We start from the raw sequence: 19,074 nt of genomic DNA, 5'->3' as shown, positions 1-19,074 counted from the left end.
GGTAGCCAAACTGGTGTCAAATATTTAATGGTTACTGTGGCATCTTTCCATTCTGGATGCAGGTGGGAAGAACAAAGGAAACAATAAACTGCTCCTTCTTATTCACATGTAGAGATGGTTGGGACGGTATTTTATATTGCTTTGTTATTTTTGTAAACCACTTTGAGATTGTTATTTTTAAACTATCAAGTGGTATATAAATTATGTGAAATAAAGAAATAAGTGAGGTTTAAAAACTAATCAATCGTCATTGTTGAAATAATGGTTCAGATCGGTTGCAAAAAAGGCCAAACCACATGAAAACGTGAAGAAAGAAATACTTGTCATTATTTAAGATAAAGTATATGAGAATTGTGATGATTTTTAGATTGTTTGCACTTTAGTGTCTTTGGTTTTTTTAAAAAAAATCAATCTAACTACTAACAAATATTGTAGCTGATGTGCCAGCAGAAGCATCTCTCATGGTGTCTGCTGTAAGATAAGTGCATCATCTTAAAAAAGATAGCTTTTTTCAGAAGTACTGCATTATTAATATACATATTTATGCAAATTGATTAATCAAGTAAAGCTCAAACAATGAATCAATTAAGTTTTCTTTTATTGCATGACAGCCCTAGTTAGCAACTAATTCAAGCGCTGTCAGGTATGACTGGTAGAGTTGAGGAAGGAATTGAGAGTTCTAGGCCTTACTTCCTGCCCAGCATCACTGACGCCATTATCTTAGACCAGAAGTGGGGAACTACGGCCCGCTAGATGCTGTTGGACTACAGCTCCCATCATCCCTGACCACTGTCTGTGCTCCTTGGGGCTGAAAAGAGCTAAGGGTCCGGTAAAATCTTGAGGGCCACATGTTCCACACCTCTGCTTTAGACGAAGCAAAATATGAGACCATGTCTGCTTTCCCAAACCTGGCCTTTGCCTCTGTTCCCTACAAATGTAACCTCAGGTCCAGGCCCTGAGCAGAAGATAAAGAGTTATATTTTTGAGCAAAGTCTGAAATTATATAAAGGGTGGGAAATTTCCACCTCAGAAACTTGGCTCTTGTTTTGTTTTGTTCATACAAGCCAGGAGTGCAGAGAAGTGCCATACCCATTTCAGAGGGCCAGGGCATACAGTTTTGCACCCCACAGCAATGTTGTCTGCAACTGCAGTTCCTTATGTTCCATCACAGAAAGGAATGGCAGCTGCTTGCTTATATGAGAGAAAGAAAAGGACTTGTAACCAGGGACACAGCTGGCTTGTAAGGCGCTAAGCCCCATATCTGCACCAGGAAGTCCCAGGGCCTGGGGAGAGAAGCAACTTCTGAACCCTCAAGTATGTCCCAGATTATAGGCCATTTACTTATCCCAGAAAACTCAATGGAAGCTCAATGGCATCCCATTATCTTTTTTGATCACACTAGAATATGAAACTTCTGTGAACAGAGAAAGAAAAGGTCGATTTCTATCCCACTTTTTATAAATATTGAAAGGTACTTGATATGATTTGTTTTGTTTGTAGAGGACTTCTAACATGAATATTGCATACAGCCCAAACTTGCTCAACTTGGTACAAGTTTCAGACAAGGGGGATTATCAATGGAGCTTTGTGGAAAGAAACTGCGTGGAAGTTTTGGATGGGATGGTGGAAACAGCCTTTATTCAACATTTCAAACTCACTCAAGTCATGTAAGTTCCTTACCAGTTAATTTCTTCATGGGCTGGAGCCGAACACTGATAGACTGATGTGTTAGTAATGGGGAGGATGGGAGAGAGCGGGACATGCCTTCCATAATCCGAATGTGCTGCATACCTTCAGGCACTGGGAGTGTTGGGATAGCATACTCTGGTTCAAAAGCACAGTCGTTCTCTGTGGAGCTGCCACCTGGGAGAAATATAACAAATAAAAGATCATTAACCAAGTATTGCCTCTTTGCTTAAAAGGCATACATACATCCTTAAATTTGTATGCCACCTTTCCATTACCGGTTTACAACATGGAAAAAAATTCATAATTATAAACTTAACAAAAATAATCATAATGAATAAAACATCCAAAAGTACACAACCAAACTGAGCAATCTCCACATAAATCATAAGAAGATTTAAAGTAAGAATCCAAAAAAATAATGTTAATAGCAGTAACAACAACACCCAACAAAAACCCTAAACGATACTCCAGTTCATAGATAGTGTCTGTGACCCTTTATCCATTATCCTAAACTGAAATAGGACATTTACTTCTAACAATCAAGATACTTCATCTGACCCACAGGTGGGCAACCTGCAGCCCACAGGGCACACGTCTCCCAGCAGGAGCTCCTGGCAACAGCCTACCAGGAGTGTTGCTGCTGCTGTTTTTTTTGAGAGAGTTGAGGTTGGCACCTTCATTATACACCTTTAGGTGCCAGGCAAAAATGCTCCTTTATAACCAGGCCTTTGGCTGGCTGACATCCTATGCCCAATTATTATTATTATTATTATTATTATTATTATTATTATTATTATTATTTATAATTTATACCCCACCCACTCTGGGCGGCTTCCAACAGAATATTAATAATACGATAAACATCAAACATTAAAAACTTCCCTTATATGTTATAAGGGGAAGGGCTTATAGAGAACAGCCCCCTCTCATCAGAAGCAGCCCATCTTCAAGCAGTCATGAAAGCGAAGGGACGGATGAGGAAAGTCAGGAGACGGAAAGGGAGTGCCAGACCTCTGGCAAAATCCAGGAGCCCCTGCTCCACAGGCAGGAAGAGAGGGAGAGGGAAAGAGAGGAGAGGACACAGGCAGAACGCAGATCCTACCCCCCCCCAACTCCGGAATTGAGGAGGAGGAGAAAGGGAAGGAGATTCACTGTCCCGAGGCTTTTATGTTGGTTCAAATCGCGAAAGGGGGCAGTGCCGGATTCTGATTCGGAATGAGGAGACATAAAACTGACAGCTCACTACACTGTAAATAATGTGCACTAATAAAGACTTTTGAAAGACAAGCATGTGGAAGGTCGTTACTCAGGAGTAGTCACAATAATCCCTGACATATGTGTTGGGTTGTTTCTGTTTTTATTTTGATTGTGTATTTGGGGGTTTTATAGTCTGATTTTATCCTGTGTACCATCATGAGACCTGCAGGTATAGGGTGATATACAAATTAAACAAACAAACGGACTTCTTTGTTTCACTCATGGTGAAAGCACAATTGACAGGAACTAGAGAAAGTGCCTTCTGAGTACCAGTAGCTATGCCGAAACTGCGGAACTCTTTGCACCATGAGGCTGAACTGGTCCCTTCTCTTGCCATTTTCCAACAGCTGGAAGACTCTTCATTTTTATCCCAGCAGGTTTCGCCTTACAGTATAGATAACGTTTTATTCAATTATGTTTATTTTTATTTACTGAGTATGTCCCTACCTTATCTCACTTTGTCTGGTTTTGCATATTGTTATTCTATTATGAGGTTATGGTTCCAACTACAGAAAGCCACCCTGAGTAAGTTGTGTGCATTAGAAAGGCAGGATATAAATCCCTAAATAAATAAAATATATTTCCAAGTCCTGCCTATTAAGTATTGCAGATTCAATTGCTCATCCATTTTTCACATTCTATGTTCTTTACTTCTCCTCCAAGGAAAGCCATACTTCGTTTGTTTAGCCATGCAAACACTGACGAGGAGAGTGCCTCCCTTATATGTTTTAGAGAACTGTTTAGATTAGAGAACTTATTAGCAAATGTCAAAAGGTTTTTTTGGGGTGGGGAGAGAAGCATGGGCCCTATCCTAAAGAGAGCTAAACTAAAGAGAGCTAACATTGAACTTGTTCCACTACAGGGTCATCTTGTGCAACAAGATTTTCTGCACAAACCAAACTGACATTGCTGGGTACAACTCATTGGCTCATCTTGCCTTAGAGAGGCATTAGCACTAATACTGTTATAATGTATTTATTAAATTTATATCCTGCCCTTCTTCCCAAAGTAGGGCTACAAGAATGACCAAGTGGTCATATTCTGGATTGGAACACTAAAGACGTACAATAAAAATGAAGTAATATCCAATGTCACAGTCTGCTAACTTCCTTGTAATACAGACATTCCACAATCTGTGTAGCTAATAAGTTACTGACAGAAAATTAGATAACTTTCTATCAGGTATTTAATTAGATTTCTGTTCAAGATATGAGACGAAGGTTCGTCTTTCATATTTTGAGTAATTACTTCCTAGAAATATTAATACAGATATGTGTCTACTGCTTAGAGAACTTGAAACTATCAAGTGGATTTTAAATGCTTCAAAATAAATAAATGTGGAATTTTTTTGCAGGTGGAGAAAAAGAGGAAGTATGCAAACAGCTGGCACAGATCTGATTTAGTGGGTTAGTGCTTAGAATATGTTTCCACTAATTTCTTGAAGCAGCCCAACTGAACTGCATTCTGATGTAATATTTTCTCTGAAAAAAGCTGCTGCCACATTATCAAACCCCATTATCCAACAGCTATGCATATTTGTATTCACTACAGTCGTACCTCGGTTTACGACTCGCTCGGGTTGCGAACACTTCGGGTTACGAACTCCGTAAACCCGGAAGTGTTTTCGGCGCGCGCGTGTCCCGCGCATGCGCAGAAGCGCGCGCTCGGTTTGAGACCTTTTCGGGTTACGAACCGCGATCCGGAACGGATTGTGTTCGTAACCCGAGGTACTACTGTATTCCCAATAAAGTATGCTCAACAAAGCCCACTCCAAGAAGAGAAGTGGGGGCTACTAATTCAAGGAAACAGAACATTATTTTGTCCAAATCACATTTAATGGAAGTACATACATAAAACTATTCACAGGAGTCTATCTTCATCCTTAAATGTTTGGTGTTTCTAAAAAGATTGTGCATCGCTGCAGACTGAAATACACTAAAATATAAAATCACAAATGGGCTCTGCAGCAAGGCATATGTAATATCTGAAAATCCATGGTTTACTTACCTTGCCCAGAATGGCTCTGACAGTAGTCTATGCTTGCCTGCCTTCGGTCTGATGGTTCCTCGCTTCCTCCATCTGCAGGAGAACCAAAACAGCACAAGTAAATCAGCAAGGCAGATAGATCTGGCAGACGCAGCTTCTCTTCCAGTAGCATCACTATCAGGCTAGGAAGCCAGCTGGTTTTCTTTTGGTTGCAAGAGGGGAAAAACAACCCAGGAGCAAAATCTCTTTGGTTCTTGTCATTAATCCCTGAACCAAAGGCCCCAAAAACTACTTTAAGAGTCTTTCAATGCCTCCACAAATATCTGGACAAAATCACAATGCCCATCATTTAATTTTACAAGTGAGATCTAAATCATTTAGATAAACTGATCAAAAGAAGTAGTTGATAATATTCAAAATAAAACCGGTAGTTGAAAACCAGCTGCTTATTCTATGAAATATTCCTTCACACTGAATTTATTATCCAAACAATCATAATACACAAATGTTTCTTATATTGTGGGGCTGTACAGAAAAAAAGTTGCAGCAGCAGAAACTAACATGCAAATAAACCTTTGTGGATAAATGGGGACATGGAAATCTTATGCAATTAACCACACGCCATTCTCATTGATCAAATTACAAGATTAGTTACAATAGATAAACATGTCAATACATATATACCAGAATGTGTCGCGTATTCAAACTAGAATGTACATTGAAGTAAAGCCATTAACAGCTAGCTGAAGCTTATATTAAGTATATAAACTATAAATTTAATTACAAATGAAAGAGCGAAGGCGGCAGACATTACAATACTAGATAGTAGTAGCAGGACAGGCTACACACTTGAAGCATCCCATGCCAAATGTGATATTCACTACCACATAGCCTTAGAAATCTAGTCCTACCCAAGCAAGAGTCACAAACACACACATACATAAGAGTGAGACATCCAATGCTAAATAACTTCCACAGAGAAAGTTAGGCCTCAGACTCTCCTTGAAAACCTGCCCCAAATATCTTTGATGCCACCATTCAAGTCTAGAAGGTGTCTACAGGAGTAAATACTTAAAATTCTGAAAATCACATTAATGTCAAGCCAAACATCATTCGGTGATCAATAAAGAAAAAAAGACACAAAACTTAAATCAATTTGTTTGATAGTCTCATTGCTGAGAAGCAGTTTTAGCTCCTGCTTCTTTATTTGTCAATGCTACTTTGATGCAGTGTTAGAAACTGAGATATGAAAGCTAGGAGCTAAATGGCACCTTAAACCTAGGTTATGGGCACAACAACAGAATGTCTAGGCATTTTTTTTTATAACAAGAATACAAAGATGAAAATGAATGAACTGCAGCTAAAATATTACAGTATGTTTATTTTCCACATGTTCTAGTCTTTCCCCTACCCACCCCCCCCTAATATTCTTAAGAGGGTCTCTTCTATAGTCTTCAAAGAATAGCTGGATGTGGGGAGGCAGAAAAAGGTCCTCCTTTCCTTCCACACTTTAGTTTCAATCTGAAATCTTAGGCTCAGCAACTGCTCATGCTAATTAAATTCCCTGTCGCAAAATGAGCCTAGAACAATGGGAGTTTCAAACACTGCTTTGATCCTGGTACAGTGGTACCTCTGGTTAAGAACTTAATTTGTTCTGGAGGTCTGTTCTTAACCTGAAGCACCACTTTAGCTAATGGGGCCTCCTGCTGCCGCCGCGCCGCCGGAGCACGATTTCTGTTTTCATCCTGAAGCAAAGGTTTTAACCTGAGGTACTATTTCTGGGTTAGAGGAGTTTGTAACTTGAAGCGTTTGTAACTTGAAGCGTTTGTAACCCGAGGTACCACTGTATATTACAAAAATAGGAAATTAAAGGCAATTAATACCAAATGTTAGTTTTGGCTGCGATTCTAGGCACACTTAGGTTAGTTTCATTGGATAAGGTGGGACCTCTGAACAGATTTAGGAGAAGCCAGCTTGCGTATTAAATTGCAAAATCACTTACACATCCTTCAAAAAGACTTCCATAAATGTATTTCAACATCAATTAATCAAAAATCAATTATTTAAAAGGCATATGATATGAGTACACAAAAAACCCACAAATTTTATAAGTTGGCAGTCCTTATTTGTTTTGCTAATGTCTCTATAGGATTTTTAGGATTTTGCTACAGCTGTGGTAGAGAATCTTTTTCAGCTCAACGCCACAGTCCCTTCCAGGCAGCCAATCAGGGGATAAATGCTAACTGGTAGGCGGGGCCAGAGACAAAATAGGGAGGAGTAAATGTGAATGTTACCTTTGTGTCTTAGCCTAGTTTGTTCAGAACACTCACAATCTACTCTATTTTTCATTCAGACAAGCATGAAACGCTCAAAAAAAGTGCAAAGCAGGGCTAAGTACAGGTATGGCCCCGGAGTGGGTGTCACCTTGTGAGACACACACAGAGAGGTCTGGAGGACCATATGTGGTCTCCAGGCCTGACGTTCTCCACTGTCATGCTTCCACCCAAAGTCATGAGAGCAGCTATTACTTGAGAATAAGAAAGAGATCTTCATTCATGCTCGTAGCAGTACAACCTCAGCAGCTATCACAAGGTCCAGAAGTCATGGTTTCAAGGCATAACTGAACAAAAGCTACAAATATGTCCCAACAGTTGGCACACACTTCTTGCCAAGCTTTTAAAGATGAAGTGGGGTGAGCAAGTTCACGAGATTCTATTTCCCTACAGATATGCAGCACAAACCCATCCATACTCATCTGGGTGGGTGTATCTGATGCCCCAATGAAGGTGGTGCCTAGCTCTCTGTGACAAGATTGTGCCCTTCCCCTCTGCCTCCAGCGCCATCACTGTCCAGCTCCTCCCTCCGGCTGGTTGAAGTCTTCCTTGCTCCCTGACGTCTCTAGGTATTATTGGTACAGCACATTATAGAATGGAGATTAGTACAGTGGTATGTCTAATTGAGCTTTATATATCAAGCTAGAAAAGTTACTGGCCTGTTTTTTAAGAGCTCTTAGAAGACTAGCAAAAATAAAAAAGCTTTCTACCTGGTGGGCTAGCAGAGAAGGGACTGAGAAATCTCTCCTTCCTATGCCAGCCTGCACTTGCCTGCACAGAATTAATTCCATTCACTTGCTTGCAAGGAGTTCTTACGTACAAGGCTGATCAAATTAAATTCAGCACAGGTTGTATGAGTCAATGATTCATTTGTGACAAGTATTACTCAAGGGAAAACTAAGGTCAAACAGCATGTACAAACAGTGGATTTGAGAATGCCACATCCAAACTCCAAATGACAGAAATTCTCCATAGCCCTTAACAATTATGCTCTTGGAAGCAAATGCCTCCACGGGAAATGAAAAATCCAAGGAGTCTGAAAATTTATCAAATATGAAGCGTATCTGGTGTGTCATGGAGCTGGTGTCCAATTGCCTTGCTGTTTATCCAGGATCAGCTATCATAAAAGCTATCAACCAACTGCTTTGCTACAGTCACATATGCTGAATTCCTGAGTTCCTTTGGCTTCCTCTGATCTGATAGTATCTACAGCAGGGGTCCCCAAACTACGGCCCCCGGGCCGGATGCGGCCCAATCGGCCTTCCAATCCGGCCCGCGACGACCCCCGCCGCCCGCTGCCGCCGCCCGCTCTCGCGGCGCACGGCGCAGCGGCGATCTAAAAAATCGGCAAAAAATCGCCGAAAATTCTTTGTGCGCATGCGTACGGGCCTCTCCCGACCCGGAAGAGGTCATTTCTGGTGCACTTCCGGGTCGGGGGAGGCCCATACGCATGCGCACAAGCGATTTTCGGCGATTTTTTTTCCCGCCCGTGTGCGCGTGCGCATGCGCACGGGCGCGCACTCCCCCGCCCTCCGGCCCGCTGCGCGCGCACTCCCCTGCCGTCCGGCCCACCGCGCGGTCGGCGCGGCGGGCACCGGCCCGCCGCTCGGTAAGTCTGGGGACCCCTGATCTACAGTATAGTCACTCCCTCTGAAGGCAGAGGGCCTTCTCAGTAGTGGTGCCCGCTCTGTGGAACGCCCTCCCATCATATGTCAAAGAAATAAACAACTATCTGGCATTTAGAAGACATCTGAAGGCAGTCCTGTTTAGGGAAGTATTTAATGACTGATGTTTTAATGTATTTTCAATATTTTGTTGGAAGCTGCCCAGAGTAGCTGGGGAAACCCAGCCAAATGGGTGGAGTATAAATATATTATTATTATTATTATTATTATTATTATTATTATTATTATTATTATTATTATTATTATGCTTCCCTTCCTCCTATGCTCATGTTTCTTGAAAGGTGGGCATGATAGTAATATAATGAACAATGCACTCATTTGATATTGGGTATTTTTTGTATAACTGCTACAGAAATTGTGTTTATATCTTTTAGATGCTTTTATACTGCATTTTTTCTTTTTCTTTTGTCAAAGCAGTAATCTGCAAAAATGCAAGCATATAGTTGTGGCAAGGTTCCTTCAGCATGGATGAGAAATACACTGCAACAGGGAACTGCATTAAACAAAGATGAGCCACATCTGGGTAACTCTAGGAACTGAGACAACTCAGCCTGTTCCTGTTGTTGGAAGTAAATCTGTTTGCAAAGAATCTCTGGCTGTGCTCACTTTGTTGATGGAAGGGTGGTACTCTCCTATCTGCTGGAGAAATGACGAAGTGACGTTTCCCACCAAAGCAGTAATACACAGTCTCCAGGCTATGGATCTGGTGCCCCTTCCAACTCACACCTTACATTAGGGACTTCAGTCTCACAATTCCTTCTAGAGCTCCTGGCATTTTTGATCTCTCCCACCATAGGAGCCAACTCAGGGTGCCGTGGGTGCTCGGGCACCCACAATAATATAAATGTGGTGGTCAGGCACATGAAAGCTTATACCTAAGGTGCTACATTATAATTTTTAAATTCTTTTGGAAGGATTCTTTTAAAGACTTTCTTAGATCCTTTAATTTTTGAAGACTTGGTTCTTTTAAGGGAGTTTTTAGGTTTTTAAGAAGAGCCTTTTAAACTATATTTTTAAAGAATTGTTTTAATATATTATGTACATGTGTACGCATGTGACGTCAAATGTCCACCTTGCGGTGGCGGGCACCCACAATCCTGAGGGTGAGATGGCACCCCTGTCTCCCACACCTAAGTGAAGATGGCATGATGCCATTTCTCATTTGGCTCTTAAGGAAAGAGCAACAAAATTAAGCTAGAAGCAGCTTTATGGGTATCACTACTTTAACAAATAGATTATGAGTTATTCACATACAGAATAAAGAGGAAATGAGTAGTAGTTTTACTGAGTTCGATACTATTAATGTACTCTCCTAACAGGCATGATGCAGCCACGTCTTCCAAAATCCTGTCTCAGGGAAAACACAACCAACCCATTATCTCAGTTTTAAGGAAGCAACTTAACTTCCCCACCCATATACTTCTGCAGCTGATGACAACTAAAGCTTAAGCTCAGTGTCAGAACCATAAAAAACTGCATACTGATGTTCTAAAAAGAAATACATCATTTCCCCTCCCAATTTATAATGTTCATGCCCAAACCACCTATCATCATAGCTGCCAAGTTTTCCCTTTTCTCGTGAGGAAGCCTATTCAGCATAAGGGAATTTCCCTTTTAAAAAAGGGAGAACTTGGCAGCTATGCCTATCATGGCTGAACACAGGTAAGATCTAAAATAAAAAAAATCCTTCAGTAGCACCTTAAAGACCAACTAAGTTTTTATTTTGGTATGAGCTTTCGTGTGCATGCACACTTCGTCAGATACACTGAAACAGAATCCACCAGACCCTTATGTATATTCAGAGGGTGGGGGTGGGGGTGATGGGAATGGGTGATGGGCTGATAGGAGTGGTAAACCTGTTGATGACTGTTAACGACTGTTAATGACTGCAACTGGTCTTGCGGGGGGGGGAGCAAGGGCTGAGGTGCCAAGGAAAGCTTGATCATGTATAATGAGATAAGAATCCTATGTCTTTGTTCATTCCAGGTGGCTCCATGGTTTTAAGCTTGCTAATGAGTTGCAATTCAGCAACTTCTGAGTTGCAATTCAGTCTGTTTCTGAAATTTTTCTGTAATAAAACAGCTGCTTTGAGATCTTGTATAGAATGTCCTGGGAGATTGAAGTGTTCTCCTACTGGTTTCTCTGTCTTGTGGTTCCTGATGTCAGATTTGTGTCCATTTATCCTTTGGTGTAGGGTTTGGCCTGTTTGTCCAATATAGAGAGCTGAAGGGTAAGATCTGTTATCCATTTTTTCCATTCCTCTGAAATTCATTCTAAAAGCTTTTGTGTTAAATGTAAATGAATGCTTTTAGTATCTGATAGCTGTGACAGACTGGGGGGGGGGGGTAATTTCTACTAGGAGAGCTAATTCTGCTTCTCCCATACAAGCAATAGATTTTGAAATGGAAGGGGGGAGGGGGGAGAAGGTTAGGGCAAGGGAAGTGCTGTCTTCAGCTTTCTACTCTGAACATTAATTCACCAATAAAGCATCACAATGAAACATTAAAAATGAGAAGGGTCTTTTTTCACGATGCTGTGGTTTGGTTTGGTTTGGTTTGGTTGTTTTGAATACACCTTTATTTTGGGAATTGGCTGCAATGTGGGTAAGGGAACAAACAGAAGAGAAGGCCAGGAATGGATTATCGTGGAGTGAAAGGATCATGGGCTCAGCCCTTGTACTGAAAATGGTGACTACACAAGTGCTGAGGAGCAACTGCTCGCAAATGCATAATACCTGGATTTGCTAGTAGACATGCTCACATCTACTTTTCTTTCCATACTCCAGAACTCAACCCTAGCATTGAAACAAACTCCTGAACAGACCCTGTGGACAGAGCTTTTTTCAGCTGGAACTCACTGGAACTCAGTTCTGGCACCTCTCAGGTTGACGCCATTGCCATTAACAGAATAAAGGAGGAGCTCATTGTGAGTTCTGGCACCTTTTTTTCCTAGACAAAATAGCACTGCCTGTGGAGATCTTGACATAATTTAGTCATGGGGAGGGGGAGGAGATGGGTGTTTCTTTTGAAGGGCTGCTGAAGGAAGAAACAAAATGAAAAGTGGGCTATATATGTTGAGGGAAACAGAAATGCTTCTTCTCTGGATGTAGTTTGCTGGCAGGAGGGAGAAGTTGGTGCTTAAAGGGAGAGATCCTGGGAATTTAATCTGTGCTGGAGACATGCCACTGAAATCTAAGCTCCCTTTCTCAGTTTATTATTTATTTATTACATTATATACTGCCTTTCTGCCTGGGTACCCAGGGCAATTCACTGTCTTAAAATACTTGTTGTTGTTTAGTCGTTTAGTCATGTCCGACACTTCGTGACCCCATAGACCAGAGCCTGCCAGGCACTCCTGTCTTCCACTGCCTCTCACAGCGGAAGACAAATAATTTGTATAAAATATAGAGCAACAGAGTCCTCTCAGGCCAACTAATGGTCTGTTCAGGAACTGGTGGCACAAGCTCCCTGGCCTGGGCTTCCTAGCTTCCACATTCCCTCAGGGCACACAGGTCTTTCTTAAGCATTCCCAGGTCAAGTGAGGAAAAGTGTGTCCAATAGTCATCTCTGGCCATTGATGGTCTCTTCAGGAGCTGATGGTGTGCTGTCCCATTTTAGTTCTAAGTGGCTTCAATTGCTCAGTGCTGAGAGGAAGAAATCTTTATATGTTGAAAGGTATTTGTTACTTGTTTGTGGTTAAGAATTCCATACCATAGTTTACCAAAACTGAGCAAATCATTTATTACGAGGCTTTGTTATTCCTCACCTATGCTTTATGGGTTTTATAGTTGTTTTCCCCCACTTTTTACATCTAAAACTTGCATTCTCTTTCCACAGTGTAGAATCACAGCCCGAAACAGTGTTCGAAATTCCCCAGGCACCAAGCGCATTTCACATTTTGACTATCAGCCACTTGCGACCAAGTAAGCTTCGCTAGAACCAGGTGAGCTTCGCTAGAAAGACCATTCTATCATCAGGGCCCCACTGCAGAAAAGGCATGTTCACCAGAAGCCACCCACTACACTTTAATTAATGAGGACAGCTTGGAAACAGAAGGCAGATGAAGATCCTAACAGTCTGGACAGATGCATATGGAGAGAAGAGATTCTTAAGGTACCCTGATCTCAAATTGTGAAGGGCTTTAAAGCTCAAATTGGCACTTTGGATTGAGTATGGAAATACGACTAGGAGCCTGTGCAGTGGATGGAGCACCAATATAATAGGAACATACGTACATAACGTATGTTCCTATTATATTGTAAGCTACCGGTACCATCAGCAATGGAAGTCCCATGTATAATGCATTATAGTAGTCCAAATCTAGTGGTTACTGGATCGTGAATAACTAAGGACATGTTCTTGCTGTCTAGATAGGCTGGTATTCCAATTGCAAGCCTAAGCTGGTAAGAGGAACTCTGTTCAACGGAGGCAAAGGCCTACACTTTTTGCCCAAGTCAAAAATTGTGGTCACCAGGTTCCTCCTCTAATGCCTCAGGGTTCTGTAATGAAGATAAGGAGGGGCAGATTGGCAATCACTCTAAGTGTCTAATGAATTATAACAGTCTTTCTTTATCTCATAAGAATAAAAACTGTTAACAATTAATGAACAATTAACACACTCCGTAGTGACTCAACACAAACCACTCCTGGTGACTTGGCAACAGTGGATTTGAGGAATAATTAGCTGTTAGTAATTGAATAGCAGTGTCTGTCACAGGTCTTTTCAGTCTAGAAGAGACCACTCTTCTCTCTGCTCTCTTGCCCATCCACTTTCCCTCCATGATTTCTTTCTCTTCATGACATCTCTCTCCAGCTGCTCAGCTCTGCTGCTTCCCCTAGCCTGTCTCCTTTGCTGCCCCACTCTCAACAATCCCTTCTGAAATAACTTTCCACTCTCTTCTCCCCATGCTGTGCCTTTCCCCTCTGCACAGCTCACATGTAAAGGCCCCTAGGAGCAGGCACTACACTCTCTGCCTGCCCATGAAGCCTGCGTCCAGCCTCCCCAAGCAACTTGCTGCTTTGAATCCTGCAGGGCAGGTTGGCCACTTAGAGCAGTAAGGTATCATGGATGCTTCCCTCCAGAACAGCTGGATGTCTCTCCTCCAAACAGCTAAGGAAGTACCATTATCCCTCATTGGCTTGGCTGTTCGGAGAGAAGATGCAGGAGGCGTCTCTTCTACAATCACCCGAGCAACCCCCAGCCTTCCTCCTATCCATGCAGCTAGAGAGGGAAGCAGAAACTGCCACAAACCGGGGATCTGCTAGTATGATCCCCACCTGCCTCTGCAAACTCAAACATGAGTGGGAGGCACCGCATTGGGCATCATGAATGTGGCAAGTGAAAATGTAGAAGTCTGCATGGAGTCTCCTTATCCCCCCAGTGATCAAGTGACAAAAACAGATGAAGGAGAACCCTCAGACTACCAGCCAAACACTTCAGGGGGAGTACAACCCTGTCCAAAACAGAGAATAAACTATACAGTGGTACCTCGGTTTACAAACACAATTGGTTCCTGAAGCGTACTTAACCTGAAGCGAACTTTCCCATTGAAAGTAATGGAAAGTGGATTAATCCGTTCTAGATGGGTCCGCGGAGTACTTAAACTGAAAATACTCAAACCGAGGAGTACTTAAACCAAGGTATGACTGTATAAGCCACACTAAGTAATATGTATGCATTAGAAGGGTGGGACAACATTTTCTTAAATAAAAATGAATATTACAAACTGTAAGATTATAAGGTTAATGGGTGCCTGGTTTGCATGACATGTGCACAAATACTCTCTTCAGCATTTTCTGCAACACAGAATCATAACCATACACACATGCACAGAAACATGACAACCATTGCATATGCACACTCATTCTTCCTGCTCCCCTAAGGCATTAGGGTTAACAAAATGTTCTTTCAAGCCCCATTTCAGTGTGTCCAGTATGTACATTGTGTACATAAAACAATGTAAAATAATTCCCACTCTGACAAGGTGACCTAGAAAGATACTGTGGTTGATGGTATCAAAAAGCTGCTGAGAGGTGTACAAGAATCAACATGTTGGCATGGTCTCAGTCCATCTCTCAGTGCAAGTAATCCACTAGGGATGTGCTGGGGTGCTGCTGCTGGGATTCTCCGGAAGTCAATTTCTATCCCCATACAAAGTTAGAACTCAGATCATAAAAGGTCTAAATATTTAATTTCTTCTAGAAGCACCTGGAGATGAGATGCAGAGGCACCAACTGAGCAGAAGATTGGCTACCTCCAATGTCTAAGAGTGGGATTCACCTAAGAAGCCCCTCAGCTGAAGCCTTGCACAAGGACTTTCACTTGTGCAATGGGGCTTTCCCTCTCCCCTTCTGCCCTTCCCCCATGATTCGAGGAGGGTATCAGGAGAAAACCCCGAACAGAGAGTGTGAGGAGGGGGAGATTGTTCTGTCTGTCAAGCTAAAATGTTTGCACAGGCAAAACAGTTGTAATAGTGCAACACTGAATTCCACCCTATGTATGGCAGCTAGTTCTGGCAGCTTTAATCAACCAGAAAGAACGAGGTAAAGGGTACAAGTAGTTAGTCTCCATCCTTCAATGTAAAATTATTTATATACTGTACTGTACTGCCTTTCTGAGCACAGGCCCACCCAGGGAAGCTCAAAATACCATCCTCAAGCTGCACAAGCTGAAAGTAATAATAATCTGAACAAGTAAAACAATAGTCTATCTCTGGCATCTAAGGGGCAAACTACATGTTACATTAACCACATGGTTAAGTGCAGGGCTTTGCTTTCACAAATAGCCCATGCAGGACTCCAGTCCTGATTGGGACCCCAACAACAGGGTAGATGAGGTTTAGCCTTCTGACCCCTGTTGCAGTCCCAGACCTGGCTGACCCACCTGCTATTTGCAAGAAGGGAAAGCTCCTGATAGCTTCAATGAACAGAAATATTTTATTTGGGTTCTCTGCAATGTTTATTTTCCCACCTGCTATCTCATGGCACAGCTGCTTCCCTGGTTGCTTTCCTGCTTCTGTTTATCTTAATGGTTTTGCAAATGAACTTTTCAAAATCTTTTTTCACTTGCCAAATAGTCAAAAGTGTGTTTTACGGCACAATCCTATGCACGTTAACTCAGAAGGTGGGGTTTTTTTTGTATTCATTTCAGCTTAGTCACAGTTTAGTGTGCATAGGATTGCAGCGTCAGACATGCTTTGCCCCAAACAGCAGCTCTGAAGCTGCAAGGCACACTGCTTTTGAGACGCTGGGGAGTTAAATATTGTTCTTGAGATATGGCAGGGGAGTCAGCTGTTTGAAAGTAAAAGATCAACCATTCTTAAAGGTAAACAATTCCAGTGATTTCATATAAGCTCCTTGCTCATTGGATTTCCATTCCCTTGTCTAGAAAAGCAGATTATGTAATATGACAGGAGCTTGATAAGAAAAAGTCACCTATAGCCATCACAGAGTTAATTGTATTAACTACACGGTAATATGTAATATGCTATGTAAGTGGGAACAGGGGACACACAAGATATGCTGGAAGGAAGTACACCCAAGTTGTGGCTGAAGCCATTGCCCTGTGAAAAGTTAAAATGTGCCCAGAGTCCTCTAAAATGGTGCAAAGTATCCTGGGACATGCTGCTTCCAAGGGTTTCTGGGATTCGCTTCAACTTCCTGCACCCTGCCGTTTCTGGCCATACAGTACTTCACCCTGCAGTCTAGCTATTTTTTGTTACATTTTTACCCTGCTTTTCAGCCTCCTAGTCTTTTCTGCACCAAGATTAATACATTTTCATTCACCCAGGCTTTTTAATTGTGTTTTTAAAATCCAGGCTACAAATTGTTTTATGTTGTTTAAGGGGTTTTTTTTAGAGGGGGCTAGGGTTTTTTCCTGTCCGTTACTGGTTATTGTTGCATTTAATTGTTATATGTTGTATTTTAGTATGGTTTTGTTGTAAGCTGCTCAGGAAATAGTTCTTGATGGGCGGCTGTAAAAAAAATCAATCAATCAATCAAATATGACTAAATGTGGTAAGCACTATATCGAAATATATTTGTTCTGGGGTGAAAAATGGGTACAAGCTGGTGTTCCACCTCCTCCGACCTATTCAGAGCGGTTTCAGTCAAAACTAGCTGCCTGTGGTCTTTTCCAAGTCTCTTATCTGCAATCCTTTTCATTGGATACCAGGAATAAAATGTGTGACCCTCGGCATGCAGTGTGCTCTACCACTGAATTATGGCCTCTCATGATCCCTTCCAACTCTACTATTCTATGATTCTATAGTCACAGATGTGATGATGAAGCTCTTTGCTGCTATGTAAATTAAATTGAATAATCAATACATCAGGAAAATAACTACTGGGGGCGGGGGGATGGAATCTCTTTAGCCCACTGTCAAAATATGCTTCATCTTGAGAATGACAGTCCTAGGAGCAGCAGAAGCTTCTGTGCATATTGCTGTGGCCAGAAATAAATTGTGTTAGTGTGTGCATAGACTGTCACACAGTTATGTATGTCTTAAGAGGCTGCTGGGTGTGGCATGACCAAATCATTTCCACACAGACTGCATTTGCTTGGGTCAGAGCAGAGAAGTGACTTCCACTGTAGGAGTGGATCTATATATTCAATTAACAGCCAGCTGGAAACTGAAAAGTCATGTCTGGAATTGTCACTATAGAAAAAAGGGCTAGAAGGACAATTCCTTGTATCCCAGAAAGTTGAGAATTATCTTATGTAACATCACTTTCCTACATTTAAACCCATAACAGTTGCTCCCCTAAAGATGCTTTGAGTACACACATGAAAAGCCTTTTCCTCTCCTAAGATATATTTTTAAACCTACAAATTCAGAAACTTGAACTTTTATTTGAGGCACTTCACATGAAGCAATTAAATGATATTTTATTTTAAATAAATGGAAACATTAGTTGCTCTAAAAAAAGATAATAAACACATACAAAAGCAGAACTAAAAAGATTCATCTGGCATGTAATCTCGCATTTAAAACTTTGTTTAGAAATCACAGCCCAGGCTATTTGCTTGCAAATTTGCTCTAATAAGAAGCTACTGTTTTACTCTTCTTCTCTGCAAACAACAACTGGCACCAAACATCGAGTCAAAATCATTGTGCTTTCCCCTTTCACTGGAAATATATTTTAATTGCAGCCAGTTTTTCATCTGCAGTTTGCAGCAATGGGAGTCACCAGCCATTTTGTTTTGAGCATGAAAGACTAACAAGCAGATGTCTCTATTCTACCTCTCTATTAGCATACCAGATGATCATGAAATGTAAGTGCTAAAACAATACATAGCAACAAATATTTTACGTAACAGAATATATTTTGCTTCTAACACTTCTACATCCCATTTTATCTGCAACTCTTATCTGCACAGCCATATACATTCTGCAGCCTCTGAAACACAAGCAAAAACAAGGCTTAAATTCTATTATCTCAAAACAGGTACCTTTTGCAACAAGAAGCTTCAGAGTACAATTAGCCTTTTAAATATTTTAGGTTAAAAGGAAATGGCCATACATTTAATAAAGCAAGAAGTGTGCTTCACTGCATCAGCTTGCAATAAGTAATAAATATATCAAGGCCAGCATACATTATTCTGACCTAATAAGCAGTCAAAGGAAGACTGCTTATTCTCCAACTGCTTGGACTGCAATAGCCTGCTGTAGGAATGCCAATTACAAGGTGTGTCAATGATCTCCAAAATTACATCTTTTAAAAGATAAATTAAAACAATTTTGAAGCTAACGGCCCACGATTTTATTCAGCTAATCTGTCACGAATGTAAAATTTTACATCCCATTTTTAAGCGATTGCCCCCACCTCCTTCTGCAAACTGTAAAGTGCCTATATGTCAAAATATATAGCGCAAACATTTGTCTAACAGAAACCAACCCAAAGAGCATAGCATAATATATGAATATTCACTACACAATAAAGAACAGAGTACCTCTTGATCCAGACAAAACGTGCTGCACTATAAAGGAAACAGCTCAAGACAGCTCTCCCTGCAATTCATCTTTATTTTTTACTTTAAAAATTAACAGAAATTATTGTTTCTCACAAGCATGCTGAAGGTGAGGTTGAATCAGAAAGGCATAACACTTCCCACTGTTACTGTAT

The 19,074-nt window shown here is 41.3% G+C and overlaps 1 protein-coding gene across 9 annotated transcripts in view; it reads right to left on the bottom strand.

Annotated features, from left to right (window-relative positions):
* The window catches only part of TANC2 (tetratricopeptide repeat, ankyrin repeat and coiled-coil containing 2), a 195,493-nt gene that overhangs the window by 116,774 nt on the left and 59,645 nt on the right, over positions 1-19,074 (bottom strand). For 7 of the 9 annotated variants that reach the window (XM_088655539.1, XM_088655541.1, XM_088655538.1 and 4 more), the window contains 2 exons: positions 4,954-5,025; positions 1,681-1,863 (listed from right to left, as the gene is read on the bottom strand). In XM_088655539.1, coding sequence (XP_088511665.1) covers positions 1,681-1,863; positions 4,954-5,025 — 255 coding nt within the window. The remainder of the gene's footprint in view (positions 1-1,680; positions 1,864-4,953; positions 5,026-19,074) is intronic. The other 2 variants (XM_088655543.1, XM_088655544.1) reach the window with 1 other exon arrangement.

Source organism: Zootoca vivipara, chromosome 12, assembly GCF_965207765.1.
Source record: "Zootoca vivipara chromosome 12, rZooViv2.hap1.1, whole genome shotgun sequence".
Lineage (NCBI taxonomy): Eukaryota > Metazoa > Chordata > Lepidosauria > Squamata > Lacertidae > Zootoca > Zootoca vivipara.
This window is presented reverse-complemented; position numbering and strand designations above follow the sequence as displayed.